The 19,707-nt window shown below is 43.5% G+C and overlaps 1 protein-coding gene across 1 annotated transcript in view; it reads left to right on the top strand.

Moving 5' to 3' along the window:
- LOC143019526 (U-scoloptoxin(01)-Cw1a-like) overlaps positions 1-17,964 on the top strand; it is a 50,023-nt gene extending 32,059 nt beyond the window's left edge. Inside the window, exons 3-4 of the mRNA XM_076175220.1 lie at positions 14,383-14,530; positions 16,606-17,964. Of these exons, the coding sequence (XP_076031335.1) occupies positions 14,383-14,530; positions 16,606-16,722 (265 nt within the window). The 3' untranslated portion in view covers positions 16,723-17,964. The remainder of the gene's footprint in view (positions 1-14,382; positions 14,531-16,605) is intronic.
- Positions 17,965-19,707: the final 1,743 nt, after the last annotated feature.

A 19,707-nucleotide genomic window follows, 5' to 3' on the forward strand; every position in this document is an offset into this window, starting at 1 on the left:
AACTGCAATCATTTCATAGACACCCTACAGCAAACCGTCGATACTTCTAGGCTAGTGTCTATTCTAGAAACAGTAGTAGATCTCAATCTAGAATCCTAGTGGAAAGCAATCGATGTCTCTACGAGACGAAAGAATAGAATGACTGAGGAATAAGGAGTGTTGGTGACTACACGAGTATCCTTAGAAATGAATGGAGGCCGTAAGATTTTTTTTTGTAGGAGAATGGCAAAATTAAATATACTATATATGTATGGTTAATAGTATAGGGTTATGCCAAGATACACACTTCAAATTGACCGTACAGGCATGTATTTAGATTATCTACATGGGTTACTTTTTTATTTTCACCATACACTGGTATTCTTTAACTTAAAAAATAACGAAATTGTACGTGACGACCGGCAGTTTCAAACACATCCTGGATTCCTAGGGGGGGGGACTGTACCCCCCCCCTTGGACGCTCATGGTAAACCATCTTCTTCCTCTCTTCCTTGGGAATGAGGTCATGGGAACGGCATGATTCTGCGTTGGTTTTTCTGAGCGTATTCGAATGCCGTGCTCAAACGCACATGGCCAGCCGGATAGTGACCTTGACTGACTGTCTACGTCTGCTGGGCTCTTCTTCCTCTTTCACTCGATCCTCCTCTCGCCCCCCCACCCCCCACACCCCGCCCCCATCTGCACGTTCCGCTCCTGCATCTTGAAGAGAAAGCTTTCACTGGCTTGTCTGGAGGTATCGAAGGAGACATAATTTAGGCGGCGGTGTGTGGTTACACGATAGAATAATGTAGTCGAAAGCAGCCAGGGTCATAATGGCAAGAGGCAATAAACATGGCCTCAAAGTTCTCCCTCCCTCCCTCTCTCTATTTTTATTTTTTATTTTTTATATACTACCGTTGGAACGGTCCTTGCACCTAAGAGGTCATACTACATTTAAAAGAGGAGAAGAGTCTTCTCTTTATCTGCCATCACCTGCAGTCTTTCCCCAAGCGTCAGTAAACCATCGACATTTTTTTTCACTCATCTTTCTATCCTGCAAATTATTACCCCGCTATTAACCCACTCCATCTCCTCAACCCCCCCATTCACACCAATAAGCTCGCCTACTAGCAAATTATAATTATCACACCTTGTTATTTCGACATGTTTGTGCATTAAAGGCGTTTATTGTTATCGGCCAGCTGGGAAACGCAACGGTTGTTGACTCTGAACACGACACAACGCGACAGGTAACGCTGCCAGATGCACGAGCTCTTCACTCTTAGGAGAAAGACTGCCGTGGTTTATCAGTTGAAAGGTTCGTCATTTCGCTTTTTAAGATAACTCGAATTTGTTATGTGCACAGTTTTATGCACTTTTACAAGACTAAAGTCATCATTATTTTTTTCACTCCCTCTTGTACCGGGGTGTATAGCTGTTTTCAAAGTTGCTAGGTGTTCGAGCAAAAAACAGAACAGGTTTTCAAGATGAAAAAAGAGAAGAAAAGAAATAAGAGAAGAGTGGGGGGTCGTTTGACTCAAAGGTGCATATTCACACATAATCAAACAAAGAAATTAATTAATTTTTTACATCATAAACATATTTCTAATTGCACATTACATGGTATACCGGAATACAAGGTACTTCTTTCACAATTTTCATCAGAGTTTTTGCTTTTTACTGCAATCTGCCAGTGCTTCTAAACTACAAAATCATCTCCATTAATTGTTTAGTGATTTTGATCATTTGGAAAAAAAAAGCACAGTGAAGAAGTTAAAATTGTCGCGTCAAATGATGAAATTGTCGAATTGTAGGAACGCGAGTCACTAACATGACACAAAACGGACAACAGACTTGTCCAGCGATAAGCATTGTGGAAAAGTTAATCTATTCACATCAACGCTGCCTGCATCTCCTGGACGGAACCGCTGACAACATAAAAATATAACAATTGAGAAAATAATAATAAAAAAAATCATGTTCATGCTTACATGCTTTTTCATCCCATCAACCGAAAACATGCTTTCTTAATGAAAAAAAATAATAATAATAATAAAAAATAAATAAAGACAAATAAATGAATAAATAAAAAAATGCTATTTGTCAAAAAATGCATTCCCATAAGGAAAGAAATCTTAAATATATATATATTTTTTCTTTTTTCCTGGGATGTCTCACTTTCTGGGATGTCTCCCGTGCGCAGTCAACAAACGCTTGGGCGTGTTTTGGGCGTTCTCAAGTCTATTCAATTCACCCACGCCCACGCCATGTGTAGAGGACGCTCACACAACTGTTCCTCTCTCATGTCTCATAAACCTAACGTCCACGGCCCCAATGTGGCTGGCAACGGCCCTCCGCCCCCTACCCTAATAATACCACAGGACTGTGTGTGTGTGTGTGTGTGTGTGTGTGTGTGTGTGTGTGTGTGTGTGTGTGTGTGTGTGTGTGTGTGTGTGTGTGTCCGATTCACCATGGTCTTGGATCACGTGTTGGCCTCATGATCGACAGCTATTTCTTTCCCGGAAGAGAGCTCAGAGCTCATATATGACCGACCTATGGGTAATGCTGTGACCTTACACGCATACACACCCAACTCACAGCCCATTAGAGTTGGAGTAACGACTCGCAGCGCAGCGATACTGAAATTATTTCAGCCTTGGGCGGGATTCGAACCCGGACCGCCGTAGTGGCAGCCGGGAACTCTACCACTGCGCCACGAGTGTGTGTGTGTGTGTGTGTGTGTGTGTGTGTGTGTGTGTGTGTGTGTGTGTGTGTGTGTGTGTGTGTGTGTGTGTGTGTGTGTGTGTGTGTGTGTGCGTGTGTATGTGAATTCAGAGAAGAAGGAACCTGGTTTTCGAGACTTCAAATTTCGCACGAAATAGAGAGACATGAAATGTTTTGGGGGTGCCATGCGCAAGTGGCAGGCGGAGCCAACTCCCAGCCCCAGGGGAGTCCGATGACGTCACTGGCGTATCATATGGCCTTTCCTCCTCATGGCGACTGGTCAGCCATGGGCTGCTATCTCTATGCATCTATTTTTTTTTTTTTATTATTCGTGATTGAGGGACGTTGCTTTCACCTAAGCAAAACAAGGGACATGCGACTGTTGTAACAGTTTTCGGGATGGAGTCTGATATGCCGGAGGAAAATGGTATTCCTCGTGCACATCAAATGACATTTCTATATAAATTGTTGAGAAAACAAAATAGTTTGCCAAAGTGATTTTACGGCGGTAAAAATTCTGGAGGTGGGAGGTACCGCTGATTAATCGGAGGTTGTAGGTAAAACAGCCCAGTGTGGAGGGAGGGTGTGGGTGTGGAGTGGGAGTGGGTCCACGGGTTGACCAGAACCCGACAAAAATCTTAAACTGTAACGAAATTGTTATTCGACACAATCTTAAGCTTTTCGTGGCAAAAGTTAGTTGAGGGCTTCCTTTGGCTGAATAAAATTGTCTAGCGTCAGTAAGTTGGAAAACATCCCCTTATTTCGAATACATGCATACATGCATTATAGACATATGACACATACACAGATACACGCACTACACATATATGTGTGTGTTTCATTCTTCCGATGTATAGGGGGAGGTGGGGACTTTCCTTCGCCTGAATAAAATCGCCTGGAAGATGTGTGGGGGATAAGTCTTCCTTTCATTCTCTCCTCTCCTCTCCACCTTTCCTTTCTCCTCCTTCATTTCTTTACCTCTTCTTCACCGCTCCAGACTCTTGCCCCATCGCCTCGCCTCGCCGCCAAGGGCCCTGACCTCACTTGTTCCATATTTTCAATGAACTGTACCCGGCTGTGAAGGTGAAATCAGCCGAGGAAATAAACTAACGCTCCCTAACCTCCGCCGCCAATCATTGAAAAGCCTCGCCTGCACCTTGCTCACGCGTCCCCACTTACAACCCATTCAGATCCGTGGAGATAAAGGAGGTGGTGGTGGCGGTAGGGGTCGTGGTGGGGGTGGCAGGCAGGCAGGCAGGCGGTTGGGAGGAAGGAAAGAAGGATAGGGTACTTCCATTTTCTTTTCTACCTTATTTCACTTTGACTTCGATTCATTCCATTTCAGTCTAGCTCCTCCTCCATTTTTTTACGCTTTCTGCTTCTCACCTGACATCTTCCCTCCAGCTTTCCTCTAAATCATCCTTCTCCTCCTCTTGCCGTCCTCTCCTCTTCCTCCTCCTCCTCATCATCATCATCGCTTTACTCATTAATAAAGCGTCCCCATGTCAGTTTCAAAGCCGTTAACGTCAAAAAAAATTCGCCAGCGACATTTCCCTTCTTTTACGCACTTTGTCATAAACAATGCCACAACTACTCACATGTACATCCCATGCGCACGAGCGGTGATGGACAGGTAAACACTTGTAGTACTGCTTATTATTTACGACACAGGGATGACCCGTCATTCAGGTGCTAAGATAAGAGGGAGGGTGGAGGGGTGTGGAGTGTATTCAGGGATGGAATGGGTGGGAATGATTTTATGCCTTTTTCTTTTTGGCTACCCCCCTTGTAAGGGGGAAAAAGCCTTGGTATATGTATGATGTATGTATGTATCTATGTATGCGTAAAATCAGGAAAGTATGTTGATTTTTTTTTCTTTTTTGCTGCTGCTAGGAGGAGGAGGAGGAGGAGGAGGAGGAGGAGGAGGAGGAGGAGGAGGAGGAAGAAGAGGAGGAGGAGGAGGAAGAAGAGGAGGAGGAGGAGGAGGAAGACGCCTTACCCTCTCCTTGCTCTCGCGCGACCCCGGCGACCGTTAAGCCGCCTCCCGCCTTAGCAGTCACGTTCCCGTCTTCTTCTTCACACATTCTTGGCCTTTGATTCCTTGCCAAGGTCTCAGGTCCTTTCTCTCCTGCCTTTGCCTTCTTTTCACATACCCTCAAACATTCCATCTTTCGTCTCCCCTTCCCTCCCTCTCCCGGCCCCAAACACCACCCGCCCTTCCGTCCGGTATCCATTAAGCTAACTCCCAATATCCTCCAACACTAAAAATACTACACACCCTCACCTGCCCTCCACTACCCTTTAACTTTTACTTGAATCTATTCCTTACCCCCTTCCGTACTGCACGTTCCTTGCTACTTTCGCCACACGATTTTATTCAACCGTGTGTCGCCCTCTTGGCTCAAGTCGTGACCACTGTATCAAGTTCCTCCCTCGAGTCTCTCCTATTATTTCCAGAGCAGTGATTCTTAATTTTCTCTCAGGTCCGATACTCCAAAGTTCAATTCCAATATTAGCTTCCTGCTCCCGAATTTTAACATACTGTAAAATGAATAATAATAATAATAATAAATGGATGAATAAAGTAAAGCAGGTCGGTTATAAATAAACAATTGAATTCTAAGGACACTTTCTTTACTTTTACTTTCAGTAGATAAATGAATAGAACATAATTCTTGCACACAATTATTGAGAATTTTCACGGGTGCCTCTTTGGATACTCCTAAGAATCCACATACCTTTCCCTTTCCTAAATATTAGAAAGAAAAAAAAAATCCTCTTGCTGCCCAAGATAGCAAAGATACTCAAAGCTCTAGCGTGCGCCTTGGGTCTCAGGATTGTGGCGTGTTTACTATACCCAGGAAGTGATATGTTTTCTAAAAACTCACTAAACGTTCTCACAACGTTCCAACTTCTCGTCTTCCCCATGGTATCCTAAACAAAAAATTCCAAACGAAACAATGACACTACTCTTTCCCATTCTGGTGACCTTTTTTTTCCACTAGAAACCCGATCCCTTTGCTCAGAATTTGCTCACGACTCCAACCTGGCCGGTTTTTGCATTACTTCTTTTTCTCTCCTGCCCTCTCTACCTCAGCCTAAGGGGGTTATCACGCTGGGCTATTTTCCCACAACCTCCGATTAATCGGTGGTACCACCCACCTCCAGAACTTTTCCCGCCGTAAAATCACTATGAAAAAATAGTTTGTTTTCTCAACAAACCACATAGAAGGTCATTTGATATGCTGGAGGAGAATTATCATCTATCAACACATCAACTTCCTTCCCGAAAGCTGCGGGTTGCTGCAAATCTGTTCCAACTGTCGGAGGAAAAATAGCCCAGTGTGATAACGCCTAGCCACAGTCTGTGCTGACGATACCAAGTCTGCATCCTTCGGCGTAATTCCCCAGACGTCCTCCATAAACGGAACTCTTAAAACTTCTTGAAGGTTAGCCAAGAAACGCCAGACTACAGATCCTTCAATTATTTTTCATTTGGGAAAAAAAAATCTTGTTTTTCAGTGTTAACTACAGATCTTTCAATTATTTTTCACTGGAAAAAAATCGTGTTTTTCAGTGCTTCGAAGACGCAGTTTTTCAACACAAGTCTACTCAACAACTTACATAACATTATCCCCTACTTCTTCAGACAAACAGCCTTTCAACATTAACTCTTAGCCTATGCTTTTCTTGTAAGGTTCACTACAAAACCCGCGTCTCGTCTACCGTGAAAGTAGATTCTATCCCATATGGTGTTCTAAGCCACCTTCTCTGTTGCTGGTTCTACAACGTACATGTATGTGACCTCGTCTACTCCTATATGGAGTACGCATCTCACGTATGGAATGCCTCACCTCATTCGCTATTAAACGGACCCTATATGATCAATATCATTGCGCAATATTTGGTGTTGTACAATAATACTGACGGTGTTGGGATGTTATGAAGAATGACACAATATATTAAATACATCAAACGTTGAGGCCAAACACGTGAGCCTCTTTAACACCAACCCTACACTGTCAATAATATTGTACAAAAAGGAATATTGCGCAATATTATTAAGGTGGAGCCCAAATCTACCCGTGTCACCAATTCTCTTCTCACGGATAACCTTCAACCTCTCCTGTCTACTTCAGGATTGTACATCTCTTTTACACATCGTAGTCATTAATTTGAGTTTCGAGGCTGCGTGACTTATGCACTCTGGAAATCTTCAAAACAGGGAGTGTCTTGACGTCATTCTCGGCAATTAGCTTTGAACTATATAGTATGTTTTATCTTCTAACCTTTCCTGACTCACATATCGATGTCCATTTCTTCTTTTTTCAGTCTTTCTTTTCTATTTGATCAAAGAGGAAATAAACTACTCTGTTACTTCCCTTCTGTTCGTCGTCATAAAAAATTGTCCTGCCCGACCTCTTTTCATGGTGAAACTCGTACAAGTGCCTCTTGATTTTTCCCCTGCGAGGCTCCAGCTCCTTGGCACCATACTGTCCTCATGGCAACAAAATACAATCCTCTTAACCCCCTCCCCTTCTCCTCCTTCCTCCCTTCCATCCACCCTCTTCAGATAGCGCCGTCTTCTCTGGAATTCTAACCATTTCTCTTTGCACCACGATCTCTTCGTCTAGAACCATACTTTCCACTCTTCCCCTTCATTCCTCTGTCTCCACTCGCTTACTAACACGACTAATACACCACTTACACCACCTGTTCTTCCACCACAGTACTTCGACCCTTCCGTGCTTCCATTTCAGTGTCCAGCACTTCCATTCGTCTCACCTGGGACTTATACTCATCTCGACCGTTTTCTTTCACTCCGTCTGCTTTCATTTGTCTTAAACTTTGCACGTTTTACACCTCGCACATGAGTAACTCCGTGGGAGAGTGATCCAAGCGCCACGTGCCGCTCAACCAGCCGACCTGGGCTTCCCGCACCGCCTGGTGGGAGTTGGATTCGTCTCCCTCGACCATGGCAACTCAAAGGGAGACAAATCCAACTCCCAGGAAGCCCAAGTCGGCTGGTTGAACACGAAATCAGGGTCTGGCGGCCTGTGGCGCTTAGATCACTCTCCCATGGAACTACTCATATCTTAAGTTGGGGCTCAGACATGGGTGGGGATGTCCCGTCTGGTTGTTGCCTGTGCTTCCTACCAATTTTGGCGGGAAAATAATTGTTTTGGTCATGGACTTGGCCACCGCCTTGTCGGGCCTCAACCCTCAAGAGAGGAGCAAGTTGCAATTCACATTTGTTTGCCTAACCCTTCCTCCTGCTCACGCACGCACCTATCGCATCCTATAATTACGCCATTTACGCATTTCCCTTGTTCATACATACATATATACATATATATATATATATATATATATAAAACCACAGTCGGAGAAGAAAAAAACTGGGAACGGTGACTATATATATATATATATATATATATATATATATATATATATATATATATATATATATATATATGTTGAGGTGTGAAGACAGAATGAGTGGTAGGGTGGTGAGTTTAAACGCCAAGAATCCGTTGAAGTTTTATTTCTGACGTTTCGTCCAACTAGGACGGATTCTTGGCGTTTAAACTCACCACCCTACCACTCATATATATATATATATACATATACATGTGTATATATATATATATATATATATATATATATATATATATATATATATATTTCGACTGTAAACTGCAGTCCCTTTCAAGTAGTGATCGAAACATAGATTCACTTTTTTCATTTTTTTTCTTCTGCTTCGACTGTGGTTTTACTTTTGGTTTGCAAATGTATTACTGCATTTTTCATCAGTATATATAAATATACATATATATATATATGTATATATATATAAATATATATATATATATATATATATATATATATATATATATATATATATACTTACCAATATCTAGCTCTTGTATCCATGGGACCAGTATTACATCGAAGAGGTGGAGTCCTGAAAGTGGCAAAAGTGAGAGATTTATGGAGGGCATCAGCAGCAGCAGAATGAAGGAATGGCCCAAGTTGAAAACAAGTTTGTTACAAGACTGGCATCGGTTCACTTGTTATCTGGCTCAACTTCCCCCCCCCCACTTTCCCCACTCCCTTTAACTCTCCAAGACAACGGCGTCCTTTATATACTTTATTCTGGTTAAACTATTTCATAGCTCAGCCCAGAAAACGATACCAAAACAAGAGGAATGAGGGCATCGTACATTCCTAGGAGGATTCTGTTGGTACAATTCAACATTCCCTTAGCTTTCCTGTGTGGTGATGTAACTCGAGCCATTTTGTGAAACACTCAAACAAATACCAACTGCAACCATAATTCCTACATTAATGGCAGGGACAGATATTTCATGTCATCTTTGGAACCCTAACTATGTCTTAGAGAGTTTTAATACCATACATATAATTATTAATCTATTCATTCGTTCATTCTACCACCTTAACTCATACGAAAATGCTTCCTGTGTGTTTGGGTTCCTTCGCTGTTTCCGAGTGTAATCAGGGTCAACCATCCTGGCATTACCTGAAACGTAGCAAAGGGAATATAATAATTTTATTTGAGATTTTTCCATTCCTGCGCGGGTGGGCGTACACCACCACTACGCCGCCAAGAAAGGAGCTGGGTTGGGCAATCAGTCCTCAAGGATAGCGCACTCGGGCGCGCGCGAGTGTATTTATCTAATTGTAGTGTAGAGGAAAGGAGCAACGTTCGTGGAATCCCGTCTTCTACTCACCAATTTGTTATGTTCAGCCTCAAATTCATGTACAAGTTCAACTTGGTCAACGAGTATATCCTTAAATTCTAATTATCAGTGTTTGTGTGTGTGTGCGTATATATGTGTGTGCGTGTGTGCAACTAACTGAATTGACCTTACTGCACTTGCTAAGGAAAATCCTACACTCCTGGGGTTCCCGTCTCTTTTTCCCCATCTGTTCAACTTGTCTTATCAATTATTATTTTCAATTCGACAATTTCTTCTTTCAAGTTACTTCAAAAGCTTATGCATATGCTTGGAAGCTATTTCTGGATATCCTTCAGATATCTTGTCCCTTTCAATCTTCCCATGGTGTATAACCACTCTACCATAAAGAGATATTCACAGTTACCTTTGACTCCGCCTTTCTCTTAATTCTATTATTGAGGGGAGATGATGATTTTCTAACCTATCCTTACTTTGCCTATCTACTAAGCTGAAAGCCGTTTTGGCTGTCTTTTTTTTTTTATTCTCTAGATCCAAGTTCTTTTTTTTTTTTCTCAAGACCACAATCCTGCTACACATTCCAGTCTAGGTCGGATCAGGTGCTTTTAGTGAAGTGCCACTACCACGCGCTCCAACGTCGCCTCACAAAAACCCTTGTTTGCATGCCCATCGGGTGACGAATTATCTGTGATGCTCATTCCCAAATCCTCCACTTTTGTTGTTTCATTTCAGTGATTCAATCATTGATGGCCTCACTACTTTTACCCATTTCCAGTACTTTGAAATTCTCGGCTATTAGATTCATTTTTCACTCGTCATTCCAGCTGTCAATTCTGTTCCTACTTCTTCTTGTAACGCTTGGCAATCTTCTTTGCATTGAAATTCATTTTCCACGCTTAGTTCCAGCTGTAAAATCTGTCCAAATATTTTTGTAGTAATTTGCAATTTTTCTATCTTCTATTTCTCTTAGTCTCAACGTCGTCCGCATACAAGTTATTGTACCTTGTTCCTTTCATTACGTCAATTATATAAAAAAAAAACTTATAGGCGTCAGTAGTGACCCTTGTGGAACCACACTGTTTCCTTCCTTCCATAATTTCTTCCCAGGAAGTCTCATTTATTCTAGGCTTCTTTCAAGTCTCCTTGTGTGTTCCAATTTCCACAATCTCTTCTGTAGTTCCTTGCCAAAAGACTATCTCTGGATCTGTGTTCACAAAGTCAACCTATTTACCTCGTGCAGCACACCTACCGTCTTTAAGTAAAAAAAAAAATAATAGATTTAAGTCACATGGTCTTCCTTTCCTGAATCTAAATTGGTTCGCTGCCCGTCTCAGATTCTTTTGGATATTTAGTCCACCCACCTTTCACAATTCTCTTACACAGTCTAACTCCCATACTAGTCAACGACACTGGTCTGAAATTCAGGGACTCCTACTTTATAGATTGGTACGACGCTGACCTTCCAATCCTGAAGCACTATCCTTTCATCTCGTCCGCCAGTACTTTGCATTCTTCGAGTATCCTGTTGGATATCCCGTCACGCCTGGGGAATTTCCTCATATTTAATGCATCTAGTAGATTATACACTTCTTTCACTTCCACGTTAATATATCTTAACGCAACTCTTCCCTTACAACCCAGTCTTTTTCATTAATAAAACTGACTGACAACTATTGTTATTATTTCTATTTATGTTGATGTGTCTCATTTTGTCACTGACAAACCTGTAAAATAGTTTAGTTCGTTTTTACATTTGTCAAATGATATTCTTCTCTTTAGATTCTTGTGTAATCAGCTTTAGCTTTTATGCATTTTTCCTGAGTTTTACTACTTTTTCTCAATGTCTTCCTCGCCACATCTCTTTGCCTCGCGCATCCTCTCTCGAACCGAACCTTTTTGCCATTTGCTCTCTCGCGAAATCTTGGTACAACTTTTTTTTCCCCATATAAGTTGTAAAAGATTAAAAATATTACCCATTTTTCTCTGTCTTTTGTGTCCGTATATAAAAAAAAATCAAACCCACAAACTTGATTTCCCCAAAGTTGCACTTGCATTTTTCCTGGGGTACACGCACTTTTAAAAGATCAATTGTATCGACTTCTTTAGTAAATTCAATATCATTAATGCTTCGTCAATGCATTCCCCATTGCTTTATTCAATAGATAACTGCCCAATGAGTCTTCACTTCCAGTTGCTCCCCACTTCTCCCAATTTACCTTCTTACAATTGAAGTCACCCACCAAGATTATACTGTCAATATGTTCAATCCTTTCCTCTCGGTGAACAAGTATGTCCGATAACATTTCTTGGATTTCATCTCCGTCTCATGTCCAACTCTCCCACACATATCTGGCTGGCGTCCTGGGAAGTAAATTCTTTACTTCCTGCTGGATAGTTTCTTCCCACCACTTCTTATCCGTTTCATTTTCGCCACACAATGGAAAACTTGAAATCTTTAACGGGTTCTTCCAGCCCCCCCCCCCCCCGCCCCCAGCGCGACCGGAGCATCGCAATTATTATCTTCATTTTTTTTTTTTTTTTTTAACTTTGGTCCACACATGCTTACATTCTAAACCAACATTTCTCCTTCTGTTCTTTGCATTGTAGTTTATCATAACTAGGACCCCGGTATCTAGTTACTTTCCGCCCGTGGCTTGTGTGCGTGCACGCACACATGCGAAAAAAAATCTCAACAAAAAAGAAAATATCCTAGTACATAAATCCAAAATATCTTCAAGGCCATCCGGGTTAGGCAAACATGCACGAACAAAAGGCACGGCACGGCACGCAACGGCCTTGCTTTCGAATACATCGGTGAAAAACGCGTGCGCGACGCGACCCCCCCCCCTCCCCCATCTAAACGTGGAGTGCCTGGCGCGCCGGGACGGGTCGTGCGCCGACGCCTTAGCGGTGCGACCTCTGCCCGACCCCGTCGGGACAAACGCACTTCACCTAACTAACTCGCAACTGACCCAAGAAAACAGAGACAATCCCGTCTACGTGTCGACTTGACCCGACGCGGTCTCATCCTGGCTTTGGGTGACATGTGCTATTTTGTACCTCAAACGAACGGGGATTTCGACCTTACAGCCGACTGCTGCCCCACCACGGAAGCCTCGGACGGGGATCAGACTTATGAGGAGCTATTTTGCACTGCGTCTTTCTCGTAGACTTACGCCCCCTCCCTCAACACCCCCCACCCCCACCACCACCCTTTCCAGACAAGCTCCTACTTCAAGCGATTCGTGGTTGTAGGCACTGCGACGATGAGACACTCAAGTGTAATCTAAAGGGCCATTTACGCGGTCAGACGGTTTGTCAAACAAGTATCTGAAGAGATGTTTGCCCGTGTGAATGGGATATTTGGTTGTCAAACATGTTTGTCAAACGTGTTTGGCAACCAAATACCCGATTCACACGGTCAATCACTTCAAACACTTGTTTGGCAAACCGGGTTTGACAAACCGTTTGGCCCTTTAGGTAGACACTGGGGACAAACTCCAGCCACTGAGGACAACACAGCTGTGCCGATCATCCGACCTACGAAGACCACAGGAACACCTGATCAACTCACAGGACCGGTAAGTGGCACGAGGAGACTGTTAGAGAGACTGGCGACTGGTCGTAAAGAAGGGGAATGCCAATTGGAGAGGCCGGCCGGACACCCTCAAGAACCGGTTTGATGAGCTCAACCCCGTCACCACGGGAGGTTCCTGGCCGTCAGCCAGAACGAAATGTCTAAAGGGCGCCATCGCCCTTTAAAGGTGGTCAAGTAAATGAAACAAAAATATATAAATACACAGATAAGTAAGTAAGCACTTGGAGAGGGGTGTTGTAAACTCCTACATGGTGTTGTAGCTCAGCTTGGGCCTTGAGGTACTTTGCGACAGAACCTGTGGACAAATCATTTTTGAGATCCGGAAATATATGAGATAATGTAATGTTGTAGGTCTTAGAGTGATAAGAGAAATAATGTAATGTTATACACCTAAGAGTGATTTGTGAAGTAACGTAACGTGATATATATGGATAATCAAAGAGATAATGTGATGTGATATGCAGATACTGTAATGAGCGTGTGGCACATAAATGGATTAATGTACATTTAGGAAATGATAGACTACATTTTCGATGATTTTGTTAATCAACTGTTTCTCCTCTCCCCCTCCCTACCTTTCATCCAAACTCAAATTAAACTCACCATCTAACTCCCACGCATCCAAACATTCACAAAAAATATCCGTCTTAACCAATCACTAAAAATTGCTTTTCTCAATGATTGACACACGATTACTCCTAACCTAACGGCCACAAAATGCCATCTCACACACACCATGGCTCTATCACCTCAATGCTTGAAATGGCCAACATCACCACCACACGACCATGAACCCCACTCAATTTTGACTGACACCACAAACCATCACGCCACTGGCACCAAAATCCTACAAATCTGGTGACAACATTGCGACTTTGCCAACGTCACCTTATGTCAACATCACCAACAATAAAAACGCAATCGCGTTTCCTCCACCGCTACATCATGTGGTATCACAACTGACAACGCCTTCGTACATGCCTTCATGCATGCATGCGTGCATGGACAATACCTTCAAAACGATGATGACGATAATGTGCCATGCGCACATTTCACACACACACACGCATTCTGGGTACTTCATATAAATAAATAAATAACGCACCCACGTCGCCTTTCTGAGTAAATAAACAATCTGCGTCCCAAATGCATTAATTTTATGATACATTAAACTTGTTTTGCGCGCGCTGTCTCCGGATACCATGTATACCTCATACATTTATTCCCCCCTCTCTCTCTCACTCACACACACACAAACACACTTTCACATACCCACTACCCATATTCTCCTTGGGAACGCAAAACATGCAACCAACCTCCACTGCGCCCCCACCCCACCCCCACGCCCCGTCTCCCCTGCAGCTGTGACGGGCTCAAGTACGGCTACTACGCAGACGTCAACAACGATTGCCGTGTGTTCCACGTCTGCGCCCCCTACCTGGACGCCGACAACTTCATCAAGACGATCATGTACTCCTTCATCTGCGGCCAGGGCACCGTCTTTGACCAGGTATGTGCCTACCCTCCCTCCGAAAGTCATTCATGTGGAGTCCGCGGGAGGTCGTTCGGCTCCGTGGGGTGCTCACTCACAATCCCACTCTTTCTGGACGGCGAGGCTGTGTGTGTGTGTGTTCAGACCAGGTGGTCCTTTCCCTTCTTCCTGCAGTCAGGCTATTTTAGCGAAAGAAGGTAAAGCACCTGGACCATACACTAACATAAACAGAAATCCTCACATACCTCCTGTCATTGGTATGTGAGTATGTCAACAATCCGCTATCTTTCATCAACATCGTTGCTGGTATGGCGGTATTCCGAACCCCCGCCCCCCACACCAGGAAATATTTAGCCACGCTAATAATCTCCTCACCTAATCTAACTCGGGCTAACGTCTTCTTAATTGAACGCATCAAATCTTTAATTAAGCACAGGGGGCGTGGGCGCCAACGGGTTGATCACATATGCGGATCACACACACGGCAATGGCTCCATCAGCCCCTTTGCGTCTGCACTAATGAAGCAACAAACCCTGAAAAGAGGGCGCTGTCAAGGCGCATCCCGTTCCCCGATCGATTCCCAACGGCACCCGGTGACTGCCCCTTGCCCTGGCACCTCCGAGGTGACGTCAGGTTTGGGCCACGGCTAAGCGTGTCCTGGTGTCATCTCCTCGTCTTGGTGGGGGAGTGATGGGACAGGAGGAGGAGGAGGAGGGGGCGGGACGTAGCTGAGCACAGTGATGCAGCCGCGGGGGGGGGGGGGAGTTTACTTATTTGCCTACTTATTTCACTTTCATTTAACTTTATATGTGAGGTGGGTAAAAGGCCCTTAGCAAGGCGGGTGATGTTCCCATACACGTTTCTGACGACGTTTTATTGGTTAAAAAGAATAACATCAACGTTCTTACCACCGCCCACCACCCAGGTGTGCCACAGGCCTAGCACCTGTGCAATGTGCGTTCACGAACACACGGCAAACAGCCCGTATACCTGCATGCATGGAAGCGCAGGTGTGGCGGCGGCGCATGACAATCTCATAGACAGGTACTACCCGCATGTAGTAATCCATCCTTCATCAGGAGGTGCAGCCCTGAGGGGCTGACACTCGGTCTCCGGACTGGGGTAAAATATCTCTTTCCATCAACTTCAACAGTATTTCTTATACTTTTTCATACATGAAGAGTTGACAACAGGCGACAGATTCCCTTGCCACTTTGAGAATCACTCCCACAAAAATATAACAGACTTTTCTTTCCACAGATATGTGTTGTGCTTTACCTATATATCCCATCAGTTTAGCATGTCCTGTACACATGTTCATATAGATGTACATTCCTTTAGATCAATGGTTCTTAACCTTTTTCAGTGCCTGTACCTCTTGATTATCTTAAAAAAAAAATCGTACCCCCATCCAATACCAATACAATGCAAACATATGAAAAGGACTAGTGATACAAACTTTGCTGAGAAATTATTAGATATATCAAATTACTGAACAAAGATAAATTTCTATTTCAAATTAGAAATGTCAATTAGTAGGATACAATGAATGCACATTATGCTTTCTCATGGTAAATATACAGTACCATTGCACTGGCTATCATGTCTCGTACCCTCAAGATTAAGGATTCGTATCTCAGGTTAAGAACCATTCATTTAGATAATGAATATATACACCGCGGCACAGACGCTTATCCTTGAAGTACTATTTGCCGCCCTTTTCCAAACCTCCCCCTTGATTATTGTCCCCTGGCCCGGGGATAGTTAGTATCATCCTGTAGTCTCCCCTGCTGCTTTCTTCAATCCCCAGGTTCCATAGCAAGATACCATGTGGTTCTTTAAGTCTTTTTTTTAATTAAAACTACACGCAGTCCACCCAGCCGCCCCTTTGTGAGCCATCCCCGTGTCTCCTCATTTCTCATTCTCTCCTTCTCCCATTCGCCCTCCTGCAGCCATAGTCTGTCCTCCCTTATCTTCCTAAGCCGGATGATGTCTTTGAGATAGCCTAATAAATAATCAGTAAGATTTGTGCCCTGGAACAGGAATATTCTATTGACTCGTCTTTTCTTTGTCCCCCCCACCCCCCTGCCAGGCCACGCTCACGTGCAACCACGTAGCTGCCGCCACCAACTGCGCCGAGGCCCCCGGCCTGTACTCCGTCAACGACTACTTTGGACAGACAGACGTCAATTTCGGAGAGAAGAAGTAGACGAATCCTTGAAGATGACGAGGAACTGAGGCAAGAGGGAGGTGACCCGAAGAGTGTGGATGACGCAGAGCTCAAGTGAGGGAGATGTCGGATGAAAAGCCGGTGAAACTAAATCGTCAGGAGGAATAGGATTCAAAGCCAAGGCGCAGTGTCCCCTCTACTGCGCCAATGTACCCTTCTTGATTACAACGAAAACTTTTATCTGACTTCGACCCAAGAAAAAAATAAATAAAACAAACGATTATTTTTACTTAAGGCAACTCACTGATATATATTGTACATAAAGTTTGTAGATAGATAAGATAGGCCTTTTGTTCTGAATCGAATGGAAAATTACGCCAAAAAGAGGCGTTATTTTTCATTCAACCCATTAGTACTAGTTCTGCACACACCTCTTTTGTAAACGACCAAGATGTCAGTTTCCCAAAGAATCCTCGCACATCTCACTTTTGTGATATTTTTCGCTCGCACGCGATCAAAAGATTATGAATTGTAGAGTTATATATCCTATGCCCTTAGTTTATAAGAATCGGTATAAGCTTGGCTTGTGCGCACGTAAAGGTGCGTCAAAATCGCGCGCGTGTGTGTGTGTGTGTGTGTTTGTGTCGTTCAAGTGTTTGTTGACGAATGTTTGGACAGTCACGCTAGAGTATGACGTCACAGATTTGTCGACAAAATGGCGAAGCCTGAGAGTCCTAAGGCTCTTTTCCCACGTATCGACTTTTCGCCGTGCGCCGTCCACGACACGAAATGGTGCTGGCAAATAACCATGAATATCTATGGACGTTTCCACACGTGGTCATGATGTGTGAAAGTGTTCATATACACCCATGGCTATTTGAGAGTACGACGTCGTGTCTTGGACGGGGCACGGCGAAAAGTCGGTACGTGTGAAACGAGCCTTTCCCGACAGTAACGAGACGACGTTTTGGCCGGCGCTCAAAATCTGAGCCCCCCAAGCCACCCCCATCCTTGTATGTGACTATCTAGAAGGGGCCCTGGTATGACGTCAGTGTCGGCAAGTGATTCTGTTCATCTCATTATCGTGCTGAAAGGGGGCGGAGGAGGAAATAGGCCTTATTGTACCTGACATGGCGGGAACGGACAAGAAGTCTGTCACAAAACTCGTCAAATCGACTCGGCAAAAAAAATATATATTTGGAATACCTTCTCAATTCGCGGTTTTCGTTTTTCGCGCTGAATCCATCCGCACGCTGTATCTGTTTTTGTTTCTTCGGTGTAAGTGTGTAGTATTTGTGCAGAATAAAATTTATAAAGATGAAATTCCTCCGTGTTTCCTTTAAGACAGATTTTTCTTGTGAGTGAAGAGGAGACGGAAGATAAGGGAGGACAGACTATGGCTGCAGGAGGGAGAAGGAGAGAAGGAGAAATGAGGAGAGAGGAAGAGGGGGAGAAAATGAAAGATGAGAGAAGAGTAGAGAGGAAAGGAGATGAGCGAAGGAAAGAGGATAATAGGAGGAGAGAAATGAGAGAAGAGGAACTGAGGTGGAAAGAGATGATAATGATGAGATGTGATAAGAAAAGGGGAGATGGTGGTCAAAGGTCTACACCAGGAGGCGCTGAGGAGTAGCTGCGGCCCAAGCCGTCACCTTTGCATTATGTGCACTGGGGACTGTTGAGATAGGAACACACAGTCACTGCTGGGAACCGGAGGGACTCAAACCCACAACTAAGCGAATACGATACCAGGACTCTCCCAGTTACGCCACCAGAGTGGGGGAGGGGTAAGTGTAATCACCAGTGCTTCTAAGATCATTGGAGGGCCAGGGGGCGGGTGAGTGACCTGGAGTGTGAGGTAAGTACAGGAACATGATAAGCCCTTGTTCACACTAGCAGTTTGAGCCGCGCGGAAACCGCGGCGGTATCGCATAGTCAAGGGAAAACGTGCGGTTGTGTAAACACCTCCAATGACTTCCAATATAATTGAACCGCCGCGGTTGAAACAGCTAGTGTGAACAGGATTTAATACTGAACTGCGTGGGTGTTGGGCGTCACGTGTCAAGTTGTAATTTGGAAGCGAGTTTTGTCTTTTGGAGTGAAGAGAAGACAGAGGAGTTCAGGACGGTTCTCTCTCCCTCTCTCTCTCTCTCTCTCTCTCTCTATATATATATATATATATATATATATATATATATATATATATATATATATATATATATATAGTTTTGTCTTTTGGAGTGAAGAGAAGACAGAGGAGTTCAGGACGGTTTTCTCTCTCTCTCTCTCTCTCTCTCTATATATATATATATATATATATATATATATATATATATATGTGTGTGTGTGTGTGTGTGTGTGTGTGTGTGTGTGTGTGTGTGTGTGTGTGTGTGTGTATGTATACACACACACACTGTTGGTTACACATCTCAAAGGAATCGATAAAAAAAATACATATTGGGAGCAGAATTATGATTTTTTACTTCTGCTACCTCCCTTGTAAGGGGGGAAAAAAAGCCCTTGGTATATGTATGTACATATATACCAAGGGATTTTTCCCTCTCACAGGGGAAGCAGCTCAAGTCAAAAGGCATACATCCACTCCCACCCATTCCACCCACACGTACTCCACTCTCATTCACCACCCCTCCCTCCCTCCCTCTTATCTTGGCTCCTCCTGGATAACGGGTCATCGCTGCATCTCGCCCATTGCCCTGGGTCTGAAGCAATGCTGACAACATATGGACAAAATAATCGTCTCCCATTTCCTCTCTTAAGAATCTAAAGGCCGACCTTAGCATAGCTGGTCAAAAATAAAAATAGAATTAATAAATTAAAATAACAAAATTGAATAAAAGTAAACATATAATTAAGAACAGTAAAAGTAAATATTTAGAAATAATAAAACAGAATAGAAATAAAGAAATCAGCTTACGTATACAACAACCAATTAAGTCCTCCTTGAGTTATTCTAAATGGTTCTCCAAAGTATTTGAGGCACAACCAAACAACTCCTCAAAACACGAC

This window comes from Oratosquilla oratoria, chromosome 3 (assembly GCF_046742065.1).
Source record: "Oratosquilla oratoria isolate Oo_2021 chromosome 3, ASM4674206v1, whole genome shotgun sequence".
In the NCBI taxonomy this organism is placed as follows: domain Eukaryota; kingdom Metazoa; phylum Arthropoda; class Malacostraca; order Stomatopoda; family Squillidae; genus Oratosquilla; species Oratosquilla oratoria.